The following is a 17,066-nucleotide window of genomic DNA, read 5'->3' as shown; positions in this document are numbered from 1 at the left end:
AGAGAAGCGCTCTGCAAAAACTCTCATGATTTCAGGTGTGATTTGGGCTGATACTAGTGCCACTTCTGTGGCAATGGTGGCGGGGCAGGGGAGTTCTCACAGAACTGCCACCTTCGGGACTCTCCTGTTAAGGACCCTTATGGCCAGATCAATTGCCCAAGATACATGCATCACAATCTTCGTGTATAATTTATCCTTATGGGCAATCCTGCAGCCATGCTGCAAGTGTTGGGGGATAAAACGAAAGTTGTTGAATTATCTCAGCACTTCAGGTTATATGTACATTATCTACCACTTCCAGTTTGACCCAGAATTGGCTGGGATACATGTTAGAGATAGTAAGGTGCCAGGAACATGCTGGCATGACTCAGCCTCAATGATAGAATTAGCATCAGGAACTGAACCCAAGACAAGTCTACCCAGACACTGGAATTCCCAACATAAACCCATCCATCTTTGTAACATGCATTTCCAAGAACTTTGGAGACTCAAGCTAAGATTGGTACTCAAAGTCTAACTCTTCTCCAAGGTGAAGTAAGGCTGGTGGACAGAGTGGCAAAAATGGGGTCCCTTAGTAAATTCTCTCAGCTTCCGGACTGCAGCTGGTCAGGAAACAGTATATGAGCTGAGATGCTAGGGTCCCTCCGAACATAATTATTATTTTATTGTGCAACAATGATGATTTGTGCTCATGACAGCATTGGTGTGCCCTCCAACACCCCACTGATCAAAATCAGATGCTCATTTTTGCTCCCAAGCTCTTTCAGGAGCCAGATGACTTGTGCAAGAGTGCGAGAGCAAAGAACGAGCATCTTTTGGTCCAGCTCACTGGGGCAAGCCTGCTGGTTCATGCAACAGCACCGGACCAAAAAATGGGACATTCCGAGATGCATTCAGAACCCAGGATAGCTTCTGTAATTCTGGGATGTCCCACTCAAATCGGGGTATGTATTGGGAAGGTCACATGTGGATCTACTTTCTAGGCTATCTGCGACTGCAAATGTCTGGGGGCCATCATTTGGCTTCAGATCCAATCAGCGCATATTCCATGCTTTCCTGCTGATAGCCTGTAACTTTTTATACCACAAATGCTCCAGTTTATTTTTGTCCTCCTTTTGTTGTGCTATAGCCTCTCAGAACAGCAACAATGTGGTAGCATTCGGCAAGCAGAACAAACCAAAGCAGAATAAATCTGCCAATACTGCACTGTTACTGTGTCAAGCAGATGTACACCCACAATAAACCACCAGTCTGGAGGGGTAAAAATCCAGCCAAAGGACCTGAACCTAACCCTAGCTAGTCACAGCTTAATTCCACCCATTGAGTCACCACTACCACACAATAAAATAGCTCAACGAGGAATTGTAGTATTATAAACAGACAAAATGCCTGATGGTTGTCTAGATAGCTCCTTCCTTGGTTGGGGCGGAAGGATGAAAAAACAGTCTTGGAACAGTTCAGCTGCCTCGTACGAATGCGTCAGATACAATATGCTGTCTCTTTTTCTACCCTCAGCTTCAGTGGGAAGTTTAGAAGCATTAAGAAAGTCTTCAACAACCCTAAATATGCCCCAGAGACGGTAGGTACCCAGGAAAACTAAAATCTTAAGGCACTAGCAAGTCAAAATTAGACATGTTTAAGTCACATTTGGAATACCATGTTTAATCCTCCTGCTGAAATGAATGGGACCCAAGTGCTTAACCTGTGCATGATCATACCCGCTCAAGAGCAAAACCAAAAAATGAGAAGCACGAACTGATTTTGTGTTGATTGCAATGTTCAATTGTTTGTGTCAAGAACAGTCACATACAGTATGCTTGACATAACCACCATGATTAGAGAAGATTGTGGCACACAAGCTAAACTAAATTATTGGCAATGAACTGGCTATTTCAGGTTACATCCACTGTATACATTTAAAGCACTCTTATGCCACTTTAACAGTTGTGTCTTCCTGCAAAGATTTCTGGGAATTGTAGTTTGGGTGCTGAGAGTTGTTAGGAGACCCCTCACAGAGCTGATTTTAAACTACACTTCCCATGACTCTTTGTGGAAGTCATGACAATTAAAGTGATATACGAGTGTTAAAGTGAATTCTGGGTGCTTAAAACTGTGATAATGTCTTTCAAATGTGCTTTATAGTGTTGGATATTGTTTGGTTTGTTACTGTCTTATATGTTTTTATACTTTAAACTGTCCTATGATTCTTAGATGAAGAGTGGTATATAAATTAAATATTTAAATAAAACTGAGTGTATGACCTCAGTTACATGTTTAATACTGCTGTACAGCCAGGAGGTCATGTTTGCATGTACCGGTAATTGTAATTAATTAATTAATTAATTAATTAATTAATTGACTGCATACCGGTATATGCCAAAGATTTCTAAGTTGTTGTTTCAGATTGCAGTTTCTGAAGATTCTTTTTATTTATATTCTTCTGCACAGGGCCTCATCTGTAGGTGGTGGAAATAAACTGATATAACTCAATCTCACACTGTTCCTTGTCTGGGCATCATGGAAAAGATTATTCCAGGCATTCCTTGCTGGGTGACAAAACTTCACTGCAGGTCAGGGCTGAAGTCCTTCAATGAAACTGCATTCACTAGGTCATGGGGTTGTGTTGGGTGAGATGGGAGGGGTTCTCCATATTGGTCAATAAAGGGATCACCAATGCTCTTAGGTCCATAAACCAGAGATGAAGACCTCTGGCCTGCTGGACTTCCAAATCTAGCCCCAGCCATTTCCCTATTGCTGCTGCTATTATTTCCTATCAGCAGAGCAGTGTGTGGGGTTAGTGTGGGATGGTATCAACCAGCAGAGTTGGTTGATACCATCAAGCACTTCGAAATTTCTTTGCCTGTTCTACTGAAATATGCAATTTGTAATGGTGAACTTTTTCTCCTTCCATTTAAGTAAAAGAAACCTTAGATTTTAGATCTCCTTAGATCAAGTGAAGAGGTTTCAGAGTTTACGTGTACGAATTAGAACAAGCATCAAAGGCCCAATCTTCGTGGATTTAAGCTTAGATTGCAAAGAAAAGAAAAGAAAAGGAAAAGAAAAGAAAAGGGCATTTTTGAATATCTGTAATAGCAATGTTGTCAATACAGATTTTTTTAAAAATCCCTTAAGTTGTTCATAACAAGTAATTCAGTGTGTAAACCCCAGCAAGTTGGTTCAAAACAGGGAATAAACCATCTTCACTATCTAAATAGTACCCCCCCCCTTTTGTGCACCAGGGGAGTCCTAATTTTGCCACACTCACTTAATGGGAGTTTTGCCTTCTCAGTTTGGGTCCCTTCCCTCAGAATTTCTTCCGTCACCCTGTCTCAAGCTCACCACTCCACCGCCAATGCCCATCATTCCATCACTCACCTTACTCTTTTGAAGTACCTCATAATTAATCTTGTGTGACAAATACTGACTCTGTCCTTGCCCAGTGCTCCAAAGCAGTCAGAAGCAAGGCAACAGCCTATAGGCAACAATTCAAAGTGTTGGTCCTGACCTTTAAAACCCAAAACGGCCTCAGCTCAGTATACCTGGACACTGAGCTCCAGCTCCGAGGGCCTTCTGACAGTTCCCTCACTGCAAGAAATGAGGTTACAGGAAACCAGGCAGAGGGCCTTCTCACTAGTGGCTCCTGCCCTGTGGAACACCCTCCCACCAGATGTCAAGGAAATAAACAACTACCTGACTTTTAGAAGACATCTGAAGGCAGCCCTGTTTACGGAAGTTTTTAATGTTTGTTGTTTTATTGTGTTTTTAATATTCTGTTGGGAGCCACCCAGAGTGGCTGGGGGAATCCCAGCCAGATGGGTGGGGTATAAATAAAAATCATTATTATTCTTAGAGGCACCAACACACAGTAGAGAGCAGATAGGACAGGCAGGTCATCAGAGCAGATGCCAGAGCCCGGCATTCTTGGGCAACTGTCAGGGTCTCAGAAGAACCCTAACAGATGCCTACTAACTTATGATGTGTGATGTGGACCTCCCTTTAAATTTCTAACTGCCATTTTGATTCCCATTGTGGGAAATTAATAAAAGGGCAACCCAGGCACACACCTGTCTGGTCCTGCTCCGAACACAGATGCAGCCCACTATTGCCACCAGGAAAGCCCATTAGAGCCCTCAGAGGGAGGGTATCTACTCATCATCTCAAGGGCCCTTGTAATTACAGAGATCAGACACTTATCAAGCTAACCTAGAGTTATTCTGAAGGGCAGCAAATTGGAGTCCTCTGAAGATGCCAAGACATCTAACCTATACCCCCACCCCCACCCCCACCCCTCACTTCCTGGAATAGGCTTTAGGCCAGCCACCAGAAATGGATTTACGGGAGCATGACTGGTTGGCCTGCACTGGGCGCCGAGCCAAGAGGGGTGCAGGGGGTGTTGCAGCAATGACAAACAATGGAAGGCGAGAGGCAGGGAGGGGCAAATTTTGGTGTTGCACAGGATGCCATTGAAATTTTAAACTCCAAAGTCCACCATGACAGCCATGGTCCTTTCTGTAGTTCAACATGAATGTAGAATATAGTTTTCTTTGGCAGGGACCTGTGTCAGACCCAAGGGGGCCCTTTTGCATCCCCCTTGCTTTTGTGCAATGGCAATGGAAGCCCCATTAGTTGCAGCTATATTGTCAATAATCTAAGCCCACCATAAATTGCATTCGGCATGGTTGATACCTGACTTGAAGTTGTAGACTGCCTTATTGCAGCTCTGCAGTATGGAAATGCATGGAGATCTAAGTAGCTACATTTCTGGGCAAGCACACTAAAGAGAACTGCTGTACTTTGACTGCAGCTTCATTTGCATTTGTTAAGCAATCCAAGATCAAGCAACTGCAGAATGTAATAGAAAGTATTTATTTTCTCTTTCCACTGGCACAGCATAAAATTCAGGAAATTATACAACATCTGGATTGATGTTTAGCTGGTAGGTGAGAAAAAGCCTCAATTTCAAGCAAACAAGTTTGGCAAATGCATAGACAACTAAAGCTCCCTTCTGCCAGCCAGAACCTTCCTTTCTGTCTCTTTATATTACACATGCTGCAGCTTCCTTATTTTACTTTCTTACTTGACTTTATCTGGTATCGTAGCTGAATGGAGCAAACTGAAGAAAGGCAGAAGAGTCACGTGCAAGAATCAACTGCTGCCGATTCTCATTGCAAATGAGAAGGGTTCTGAGCACTTGGAGAATATATATCATCCTGTGTTGCACAAATTCTGGCAAGATGAAAATGATTAATTCTGGAAAGAGGCTCAGAAAAAGAGGGACATGTTGCTTGCCTCTTACACCTTGGAACAGAAGAGAACTCTCATGAAGAATATATGTCTATTGGTCCCCATTATAGCTGAGAAGAATTCTGTGCATTCGGAAAGTGTTTATCATATTGTATATTATGCAAAGTTCGGTAGACATAAGTTGTTAAATTTGGGAAAAGGTTCAGAAAATAGTCTTCTGGCTCCTTGATTATTTCCTTCACCCTGAAATAAAGGAAAATTTGAATCCTTTTAATACCAGTATGTAAGCAAGCAATAGTTTAGATTTGTATTTTTTAAAAATAGAATGTGAACGCTGGTCTCTGTATTGGAGCAAATGCCAATCTCCCTATTGCTGTTTGCTCTGATCCAACATCAAAGCATGAGTTTTCCTGGGCATAGTGCTGGGATAAAAAAAGAAATGCACTCAGACACGGCACTTTAAAGCCCGGAACTGTGCATAAAAATGCACCACAAAAGGAAGCATAAATGAGCCCTCAGTTTACCTTTGACTTGAAGCTGGTAGCTGAGGTGCAAAACTCCACTTGACCACTGGGTGGCCTTTTCAAAGATGTGATTATGTAAGTCCGGATTCACATGCTGGTTTATAGAAGAGGAAGTACACTGCATAGAAATGGCCACTCAAGTGACTGCTCTGCTAGGGAAACCTGCAAATCTAGAAAATCTAGAATCTAGAAAAAGCAACTCTCACTTACTTCTCATCCTTCTCACTGAAGTGCTCCCCCATATTCCTGATCAGCTTCAGTAAATCTGTCACACAGTTTTCATAATCTTTATTGTTTTTCTTCTTATTCTTCTTGTCATTAAAGGGACCAACCATACAGTCCAATACATCCTTATCAATCTGAAAAAGACACATGTCCCCTGTCATTAATTTGGGTCCATGAAACCCACTCCTCACAATACAGTTTCCATGTAGACCTGCAAGCTGGCAAATTCAAAGTCACAAAAATATACAGGATGTGCATTTGACAGAATGGCATGAAGTATGACGTATATTGGTTATTATAATACTATATCGGTTAATTTATTGAAACAGTTTCCATTTATATTGCTTGGTAGATTGGCTCCCAAACGCCTTGGGAGTTGAACATTCCAGCTCCCAAACGATCGAAAACCAAAAGTGAGTGTTCCGGTTTTCAAACCTTCTTTTAGAAGCCAAATGTCCAAAGGGGCTTCTGCAGCTTCCGATTGGCTGCAGGAGCTTCCTGCAGCCAATCAGAAACCGTACTTTGGAAGCTGAATGGACTTCCGGAACGGATTCTGATCTAACGGCAAATCATTTCACACACATAAGAATGGTTTTGCAGGGCCAGACAGATACTTGCCCAGGAGCAGGTATACGTATTGTAAAGAAGTGAATCAGACCTAAGCTGTTTGCTGTGCACTTAAGTTGCCCTCATGCCTTGGAGAAGTGATGAAGCACTGGCACTGACAATGCAGAAGAAAAAGAGGTCAAATGTGGCGGTTCAAATCAACATAGCTGAAGCTTTCATACGGAGGCTGTTAAGAGATCACCTACCTTTTCAGTCCAGTCCTTGAAAGGATCTTCCTCACTATTCAGAGCCTTCAGAATTTCACTAGTGCTGTTATGGTGCCGAGTGTTGCGTGTCTTTATATCGCTCTCATTCCCAACGTCTCTTAAGACCCTGTATCTCCTGGCAAACAAAAGGTAATTGCTAAGAACCCACAGAGCCAAGGTGACCATATGGTAAGGCTGGTCTCAGGGACTGGGAAAGGACAGAGCACATGCTTGGTCCCAGTTTCAACACCTGCCATCTCCAGTTAAAAGGATCCAGCAGCAAGCAATGAGACCCTGGAGCCAGGCAGAGTAGACAACACCGAGACAGCATCCTCTGTTCTCTTGGGGCAGGTATACTGCACCCATTAACTCCTGTCATATGCAAGGAAAGGGCACCCTTGCTCTGCAAGCTGCCTTTTATAACAAAACTCTGATTTTGCCTTTCCTCTTCCTGACACATTACCATCTAATGCAGTGTGGCTAATCTGTGGCTCTCCAGATGTGGCATCATTATTGTGGCTGTGCAAAAGCAATTCGAAATGTGTGTTTCTGCCTGTTGAAGTCTCTTGAGAATTTTTGTTAGGCATGAGGGTGGATTTTCAGAGCCCTAAATAGTAGTGTAGAATCAGACATTAATCCCTTAAATCCTAGTGCATGGATTTCATTGCCGATTGCATATCACATAGTTCATATTCAACATTTGGTATTTGATGGCTAGCAATATCTGATGACAATATCAATACTGCATCAATGTGCGGTCATATCTGCAGCAAACTCACTATCCAAAGTTCACTGCAATTATTTACTGAAATATAATAATAATAATTATTATGATGCCACATCTGGAGAGCCACAGATTAGCCACACTGCATTAGATAATAAGCAATGACAAACCTAGACAGCATCTTAAAAAGCAAAGACATCACCTTGCCGACAAAAGTCCGTATAGTTAAAGCTATGGTTTTCCCAGTAGTAATGTACAGAAGTGAGAGCTGGACCATAAAGAAGGCTGATCGCCGTAGAATTGATGCTTTTGAATTATGGTGCTGGAGGAGACTCTTGAGAGTCCCGTGGACTGCAAGAAGATCAAACCTATCCATTCTCAAAGAAATCAGCCCTGAGTACTCACTAGAAGGACAGATCCTGAAGTTGAGGCTCCAGTACTTTGGCCACCTCATGAGAAGAGAAGAATCCCTAGAAAAGACCCTGATGTTGGGAAAGATGGAGGGCACAAGGAGAAGGGGACGACAGAGGATGAGATGGTTGGACAGTGTTCTTGAAGCTACTAACATGAGTTTGGCCAAACTGCGAGAGGCAGTGAAGGATAGGCGTGCCTGGCGTACTCTGGTCCATGGGGTCACGAAGAGTCGGACACGACTGAACGACTGAACAACAACAAATAATAATAATAATAATATTTATTATTTGTACCCCGCCCATCTGGCTGGATTTCCCCAGCCACTCTGGGCGGCTTCCAACAGAAATCAAATACAAAAATATCAAACATTAAAAACTTCCCTAAAAAGGGAATATATATACAGTCAAACCTCGGTTCTCGAATGGCTCCATATTCAAACGTTTTGGCTCCCTAACACCAAAAACCCAGAAGTAAATGCTCCAGTTTTCGAATGTTCCTTGGAATTCGAACGTCCAATGCGGCTTCTGCTTGAGTGCAAAAAGCTCTTGCAACCAAATGGAAGCTGCAACTTGGCCGTCAAACATTTCAGAAGTCAAACAGTCTTCTAGAACGGATTACATTCAACAACCGAGATTTGACTGTATTATTTTTATCTTATATTAATGATTAGCCTTGTGGTTTTCACACGAGGAGGGACAACAACCCAGCCTGAACATTAGTTATATTTTAAACAACATGACAAAGCACATGAGTCTATAAGCAACAAAGACATCTAAAGCAGCATAATCCAATTCTGAGCTTCAATTCTGAAGGCAAAACTTAAGATTTCAAAAAATAGAAATAAATGGATTAAAATATTTCCCCAAAATGTCATTCCAAAACTACTTGCAAAGTTTCTTCTTCCATGGCTGTTGTGGCAACAGGGGAAATCAAACTGAGGAAGATAGAATTATAAGAAGGGATAGTTGCTAAATTTGCTGTATTTATTTAGTACTTACACCTTCTTGTTCCAGAAATAAGGATGGTAGATCAACTGTCCCAGTTGTTCAGTGATTGGGATGTTTTCATCAGGAGATTCCAGTCTTGCTCTGAGGTCTTCTATTTCATAGTGATCATCTACATCCTTTGGACACTGCACAGGCAAGGCTTCAAAGTGGATTCTGCCCCTCATAGCAACATACAGGGCTAGACTTCTGAGAGCCTACATGTGAGAACAAATGGCAATACGACTTCACAACACAGAATGTCATTCTTGGGCAAGTAGACTGGAATTACGCTTTTATCCTATGTGCCTGGGCTTAGTTCTTACTGAGATACTAAAAATCTGTGTCTGGGCTGTGTCAGTTTAAATTGCAAGTGATGCAATCACATGACATAATGTTTCTAAACACAAACACACCCCTTGCATGCAGAAACCTACCTAAAATGTTAGAGAGTAGGATTATACTACAGCTTGTTCAGTATCTCTGTTTTGCCCTATAGACTAAATAGCAGATGCGGGTAATTTCAACCTGGGGAAAAAATGTTGGAGGAATGTTTAGATACCATCCCCCGGCTCCACCGCTATGGTCTTGATCAGATTCCCACCACCACAACTGGAATCAAATTTGGCCCTTAGAAACACAGGACTGCACTGACAGGTTATTAAATTATCTAATCTACATTTGTACTTTGGATCCTGAACACCTTGGTACTCAGACGTTTTGGCTCCCAAACGCCGCAAACCTGGAAGTGAGTGTTCTGGTTTGCGAACATTCTTTGGAACCCAAACATCTGACGGGGCTTCCGAGGCTTCCGATTGGCTGCAAGAGCTTCCTGCAGCCAATCAGAAGCTGCACTTTGGTTTCCGAACATTTTGGAAGTCGAATGGACTTCCGGAACGGATTCCGTTTGACATCCAAGGTACGACTACCGGGGTTATGTAGGAAATAAAAAAATTCACAAAACATTGACACTGTTACCAGAAATAACTGCTGGGACCAGAACTAGCAATTGACATTCTTACTGATGTCAATTTATTCTTGTTCTTTGAACCATACACCTGATATACTCATTTTCAGGATCTACCATATTCCCGTGACTTTAATTTGTTTAAAAATGTTTCCAATAATACAGTATTGTATTTAAAACTGTTGTATTCCACCCTGGGACCTTTTGGGGAAGGGCTGGTAAGAAATCAAATTAATAAATACACGTTGAACCGAGCAAAGTTTGGGTACTCATTGGAATTATTGATCTTAGGTTAGCCAGATACATTAATTTCAATGGGGCTACTCTGAGTAGGACTAACATTCAATCCAACTCTACGTTATGGTTAAGCATAAACGTATATTGTGCACAAACACACAATACATTGCCTTAATGGTTGGGGGATAATTTTTCTGCAAATATAGAAGGCTGGGGAGGCAACTGCAGAGGCGAATCACTTACCTGCAGATCTTCTGTGATGGTAAGATCTTTTTCATCATCTATTTTTCTGGTCTTATCAAAATCTGCTAGAAAAACCTTGCCTGTGACATCTAGCAAAATAAATAAATAAATACATAAGTGGAAGCAATCAAGCGGAATGGTTTTCACATCTTTGTGTATTGAAAGCTTGGGGGGGGGGGAAGAGCACATAATGGAAACTTTCAAGATTCAACAAGAGCGGCCAATTCACCTGCTCACATGCAAACCTACCCAGTACTTGAAACTTGAGATCAGCTCCTGAGGCTCTTCTCTGCATGTCCCTGCCTAATGAGAGCCAGCTGGTGGTTGCTAGGGAGTAGGCCTTCTCAGCTGTTATACCCAGTTACAGAGAGTCCACCTGATGCCTACTTTGTATTGCTGTTATGGTCAAATGAAGACATTTTCATTTTGCAAGGCTTTTTAGGGGCTTTTGATTTCTGCGGATTTTTGAGATTTTGACACTTTATTATTTTAAAACATCAAAGATGTGTCTGTGCCATGAACATTTTTATGGTATTGTTGACTAGTTTCGCTTTATCTCTGCTGCTTTTAGCTTTTATGTTTTATTTGAAATGTATTGTTTTATAATTCTGATGTTAAGGCAGCACAGAAGTATGATAAATAAATATTCACCTCAAGCACTATCACTTCAGGGACTCCCTGTGCATCCCTGCGCTCAGTTACTGGAAGTCGTAACATGGCAATATGACCTTTGATTTGCCACCCTAATGTAGATGCCAACAGAACTTAATTTTTTTATCTGAATGTGTAGGTCAGGCATCCCCAAACTCGGCCCTCCAGATGTTTTGGGACTACAACTCCCATCATCCCTAGCTTACAGGACCAGTGGTCAGGGATGATGGGAGTTGTAGTCCCAAAATATCTGGAGGGCCGAGTTTGGGGATGCCTGGTGTAGGTTGTTCTCCAGGTAGAACCAGAACGACTTCTGTCTGAACCCATCCATCTATCTGCTTAGTCCTACATTCCAGATTTGTTGAGGGGATATAATGCAGAGGAGAAACCATAATATTCAAAGTATTAGTGCATAATAAATAAGTAAACAATGGAGATCTATTGGAGGGGCAGGTCACATTTCTGAAGCAGTAAAATGGTGTAGTGAAATTATTCTCAAGACTTAGGATGATGGTGTCAGCTTCCAGATGGCTTGATCTGGCAGCTGGGTGAGTAGAGTACAGACTAGGATCACAGGAAGCTACCTTATACCTAGTCAGACCATTGGTCCCTCTGCACTCAACATTGTTTACGCTCAGATTGGCAGTGGCTCTCCACAGTCTCTCCCAACCCTGCCTGGAGATTGAACATAAATAACTTTTTTGCCTGAAAAGCAGGTGTTCTATTCCTGAGCTGGAATCTCTCCTTCCCTGCACCAGTGAGGCTGCTAGTTAGAAGAGGAAAATGCAAGGCACTATGATCACTACAGCTTAGAATTTCCAAGTGTTTGGTATGTCACCAGAGTCAATCCCATATCACTCCCTGTAATAAATCTCCAATATCTGCTGTTCTCTTTCAGTTTGTGTGTGAAACTATTCTTCTATGCTGCTCACATGCTTGCTGTTGGATCTGAATTTCTGACTCCTTGCGAATGATTGGCTAGCCAATTCCCCCCCCCCCCCGGTGTAGGGAACCTGTGGTGTTCCAGTTAGTGCTGGACTCCAAATCCCATCAGCTCCATGTTCCGAGATTATGGGACTTGCTAGCCAACAGTATCTTAAAAGGACACAGATTCCCCATCCTTGGTTTACACCATAAAATTGAAAATCTGCTACTCCATATTTCTTTCGTAAAATTTCTTTCAACTACGCTTGGGTTCCACTCAACAGACAGCCATATAAGAAAGAACACAAACCTATCAAAATGTTACTTGGGTGCAGATCTTGATGCCCAAATCCAAATGAGTGCAGTTCCTTCACTGCCTGAAATATTGTTTCAATAATAACATTACTTCTCATAGTTCCATTCTCAGTCTCTGCTGTCCTGAAGTACTCCTCAAGGTTTTTCTCACACAGGGAAAGGCACAAGTAGAGACAGGAGTTCTGCTCTTCCCACCCACAGAACTTCACCAGATGTTTGCTGGTACGGCACTTCTCAAGGCAGGTTTTCTCTCGTTCAGCATTTTCTGCAGTGGTGGGGAATATCTTCACAGCCACCTCTTCTCCATTGTAGAATCCTAGGTAGACACCTCCATAGGAACTTCTCTGAATTCGGAAATCTAGAAACATGAAGATCTTGAGTTTTCCAATCATAGGACGATACTTTCCATAAAGATCTCGGAGCTTGGATTTCCAGTGTCTGCTAGCAGAGGTCCATTGTATCTCTGGCTGCCTTAGATAAGACAATGCTCCATACTGGCGAAGAAGCGTTATCATTCTGCTGTTGTAATTCAGGCTGGCCATATCTATCAAGTTCCCAATGTCTGTTTTTGCTCCCTTTTCACACAAGGTCTTTGCTATTTCATAATTTTCCATTTCCACTGCTGCCATAAGGGCCGTCTTGTTGTTTTTGTCAGCATCGTTCACGTCCACTTCTTCTTTTTCCAATATAGCCTTCACCAGGTCTAGGCTTTGCCTTTCAGCTGCCAGGATCAAAGTAGTTTTCCCAACTTCATCTCTCTTATTCACATCAGCCCCATGTTTTAAGAGGAAAAGGGCAGCTGCCTCTTTGCCTTGGGCCTGGTCCTTTTTAGTCACTGAGAGAGCATGGACCAATGCATTTCTCTCCCAGTTGTCGCAGATGTTCACATCAGCACCCAATTCTTCAACTAGGGCTTTGACAACAGAGAAGTGGCCATACCTGGCAGCATCCATCAGGGCTGTTTCTCCTCCTTTATTCAAGGCCCTTTTATCCTCATCAGCCACATTTCTGGGCAAGTTAACATCTGCCCCACACTCATACAAAAACCTCAGGGCCTCTTCTTGCCCATACCTAGCAGCCTCTATGAATGCTGTGAAACCATTCAAATCACACTCATTAATGGCCGACCCCTTCTGAAGGAAGAGCTTTAAAAGTTTAACATTGCCTGTTATCCCTGCTAGAATAAAGGGGGTAGCTTTGTTGTCCTTCCTAGCAAGTGGATCAGCTCCTCTGTCCAGCAGAAGGTGGGCAATCGCCTCTTCGTCCATTTGTACAGCACTGTGAAGGGCTGTCCATCCATCATTCACCTTTGAATTGATATCATTACCTTCTTCTATCAACTGCCGGACAGTCTCGATCGATCCTCTTCTTACTGCATTATTTAGCTGAAGGGCTTTATCAGCTGCCATTTCTTTTCTGTAGGGCTCTGACGCCTCTCCCAGTAGTCGTGATTACATTAGATTTCTGCGAATATATTTCTACTGCAACACAAAAGCAACAGCTATGACATTATCAACTTAATAATAGAACAGCTATTACACAAAGAGTTATGATGCCACAGGGCTGGATGCAAGACAAAGCGTCTCTTGATTCAGTGGTTTTGGATAGCGAAGGCTCAAATAATAAAGGTGCTACATAGCGAAAAGTTAGTCACACTGCCTTTGTCACACGGATGTATGTATTTTAAAAGACTCATAGTTTTCCTTCTTCATATACATTCCACCTGTTAATCAAATAGAAAATGCCATGTTCAGTTAATATGTAAGGATAATACATCTATCAATAGCTAGATGTTCAGAATCAATAAATGGAGCATAATCTGGAGCTTCTGTCTTCTATGTTGTGGCTGACCCAAAGCACTAGATCCTGAGTGGTTGTGGCTGGTGCCTAGAGATGTAAAATTTCCAGAAATTTTGAAGCTTGGGGAAAAAAACCCGGGTTTTTTTCCTTTTTTTCTGGGGGAAACGGAAATTTTCGGGAAAATTGAAAAAAATGCTACATTAGCACTTCTTTTTTCTTTTCCAGATTGAAAGTCATTCTGTTACTTTAGAAACATAAAATATTACTATAAATAATTTTAATGGGCATAAAATTATCACAACTAGCATATTAAAAATATTGTGTATCCAAACAATTACCATATTACAAACAGAATTTTAAAATAATATTTATTTGTATTTGTAACAAATGGAGCAACAATCTCTTGAACTGTTTATGTGGAACAAAAAAAACTCCACAAAACAATTTTTAAAAATCCAGAAGTAACAATTATTCATATTTCCTCTCCACGGTATTTAAAAAAACATTCTCATAATAAGAACTGAAGAAGGAAGTGGGACTAAGTTTCAATGAATGGGCATGAAATTTAACCAGAATCATTTTCTGAGTTGTAATTAGGTATATACTTTCAGGCCCTTTTTGTTGCTCTATTTTTTCTTCCAGTGCTTTGAGGCCTAGTGAAGAGGAACAGAACCAATGCATACCACACGCATGCAAAAACAAAACTGAAACCTTTTCCTTTTCTGGTGACAACAGCACATCCTAAAGGAAGAAATGTATCTTGTTCTTGCATTGGAGAGTTCAGTTTGTAACCTAGGACCTGCTTGTTCTCACAGACATTAGAATAATCTGATACCATACATATTTTTTTAGAAATGATTTATAAAATAGTTGAACCCCTTCTCTTAAAATATTTTATTCATCATGTTAAAATAAAACATTCCATAATCTATTTTTTATTTTTTCAATTGTCCCAATTTTTCGGAAAAAAACAAAAAAAAGGCTTCAGGGGGAAAACTGGCCTTTTCTGAATTTTTCCAGTTTTTTTTCTGGGCCTTCACATCTCTACTGGTGCCCATCATTTTGATTCCTCCCACAATATCTTCTGTGCCTCGGTGTAGGATTACTCCACAGCAATGTTACACTGGGGCCAAGAGGTGTTGTGGAAAGATTAAAAGGGCAGGATCCAGCAACAGCATTTCTTAGGCTATACCAGCTTTTGTTTTTGTTTTTCTTGCCGCTGCTGTGGCGACTTGTAATCCCCAAGATAAGGGAAGGTGCTGATAACCGCATGATGTTAATTTTTTTATTTAACTGCCTACTGAAGATTTTGGAAGATTTTTTTCTGTTGGCCAGGTGCTGTTGTGGGACAGCAACAATGCATCCCCTGGGCTATAGCAGAGTTTTTCAACCTTTTTGGGCAAAGGCACACTTGTTTCATGAAAAAAATCACGAGGCACACCACCATTAGAAAATGTTAAAAAAATTAACTCTGTGCCTATATTGACTATATATAAAGTAATTCTCTTGAATTTTTCAGTTTTTCCCACGGCACACCAGACAACATCTCGCGGCACACTAGTGTGCCGCGGAACAGTGGTTGAAAAACACTGGGCTATAGTACAATTTTAATTGCATTTCCTTCCATGGGCATAGCCAGGATTTTTGTTAGGGCCGTAAAACTGACATGATTGGTCAGTTAGTAGAATATTTGTATTGTTTTATTTGATCTGGGGGAACAGCTGCGCCCCCCCCCCCGCCCCCTTGGCTATGCCCATGTTTCCTTCATCATATTTAGTAGAACATGGGTTCAGTGAGGTCACAAATCTCTTAACTAAAAAAGGAAACAAACTGCAAATAGTTAATCAGGTGATTTAACGATGCTGCTGCCAAAAACAGAGACAAACATTAATAAATCGGTAGCAGCGCACCAGGTTCATCCTTCTCATTAGGATTATTTGTAATTTTTATTTTAATATAATCCTTTTGTTATCTTAATTTTCTGTGTGTAATGCGGATGTTACTGTGGTTGGTTTTAATGAGTCCTTTCATAATTTCAAGCTTCAAGGTGTCTTATTGACAACATCTTTCTTTACTATGTTGTAGGACGTAGGTAGAAAAAGAGATACACAAAAAGAATGAATATTTGTCACTGCATCTTTCTGTCTGTTCGCTTAACGTAGATAGATTTGCTGGAGGGCGCTGAGTAATTTCCCCCTCTGAAACGGGGGCGGTAGAGGATCATGGCAGGTGGGGCCCCTGCCGCCCGCCCCCCATACATCCTGGCTACCCCCAGGAGGCCTTCCTTTCCCGCGCCTTTTTTTCCTCCCTCGGCGCCCTCAGCCCCGCCGCGCCGCCCTGCGACCCTGAGGCGAGCAACCTCCCGGCCCGCCCGCCCGCCCATCTTGGCGGCTTCACCTCGCTTACCGCCCGGCGGGTATTTTGCCTCCTTCGCTCGGAAAACGGAGAAGGGCGGAGAAGTTTTTGTGAGGGAAGAAGGAAGAGGGACAAAGGCCGCTTGAGGAGGTGGAGACGGAAGCGGGTTTCAGGGGAGGGAGAAGCAGAGACGGGGCGAGGCTGTCATTTCGCTTTTCGCCTCAGAAGGGAAGGCATTCCGTTGGGGGGGGGGGTTGTTTTGTTTTTAACGCCGAATAAAGTTTGCTAAGGAAAAGAAAATGAGAAGTTTGTTCTTCGTGGCGGGAAAGGAGGAAAGAAAATATTTGCGTGCCTTTTTTGCCTCACAATAAACGCGCGGAGGCTGAGGAGAGGCCTCTCTCTCTCTCACGTCCTAACGCTTTTAGGATTCCCGCGACTCCATTCCCCTTCCAGGCAGGGAAACGGGTTCAGGTCTCCACTTTTTTAGACACGTGACCCCATGGTCTACCTCCCAGGGTTGTTGTGAGGATGAAATGAGGTGGGAAAAACAAACACACACACACACACCAAGCTCTTCGGAAGACCAGTGGGACGGGAATGCCAGAATAAGCGAAGGATTACACCCACAGGGAAGGTCTTTGTTCATAT

At 42.2% G+C, this 17,066-nt stretch overlaps 1 protein-coding gene and 1 long non-coding RNA gene across 2 annotated transcripts; one reads left to right on the top strand and one right to left on the bottom strand.

Annotated features, from left to right (window-relative positions):
* The first annotated feature begins 1,282 nt into the window (after positions 1-1,282).
* On the top strand, positions 1,283-5,187 carry LOC117047942. Its single transcript, XR_004426785.1, has 3 exons — positions 1,283-1,579; positions 2,449-2,570; positions 5,100-5,187. It is a non-coding gene; the product is annotated as an uncharacterized LOC117047942 (long non-coding RNA).
* On the bottom strand, positions 4,848-16,488 carry RNASEL (ribonuclease L). The gene is made up of 7 exons (XM_033151195.1): positions 16,470-16,488; positions 12,259-13,744; positions 10,374-10,462; positions 8,942-9,144; positions 6,806-6,941; positions 5,979-6,127; positions 4,848-5,487 (listed from the first exon to the last, which is right to left on the bottom strand). Exons 2-7 carry the CDS (start codon positions 13,670-13,672, stop codon positions 5,349-5,351), a joined length of 2,130 nt encoding a protein of 709 aa, XP_033007086.1. The 5' UTR covers positions 13,673-13,744; positions 16,470-16,488; the 3' UTR covers positions 4,848-5,348.
* Positions 16,489-17,066: the final 578 nt, after the last annotated feature.

The sequence above is a fragment of the Lacerta agilis genome, chromosome 6 (genome assembly GCF_009819535.1).
Source record: "Lacerta agilis isolate rLacAgi1 chromosome 6, rLacAgi1.pri, whole genome shotgun sequence".
Lineage (NCBI taxonomy): Eukaryota > Metazoa > Chordata > Lepidosauria > Squamata > Lacertidae > Lacerta > Lacerta agilis.
This window is presented reverse-complemented; position numbering and strand designations above follow the sequence as displayed.

Coding starts and splice junctions, on each gene's coding strand:
- RNASEL (XM_033151195.1), bottom strand. CDS start 13,672: ATGGCAGCTGATAAAGCCCTTCAGCTAAATAATGCAGTAAGAAGAGGA. Junction 6,128..6,805: donor TCAAGGACTGGACTGAAAAG/GTAGGTGATCTC, acceptor TGTCTTTTTCAG/ATTGATAAGGATGTATTGGA. Junction 5,488..5,978: donor TTCAGTGAGAAGGATGAGAA/GTAAGTGAGAGT, acceptor CCTTTATTTCAG/GGTGAAGGAAATAATCAAGG.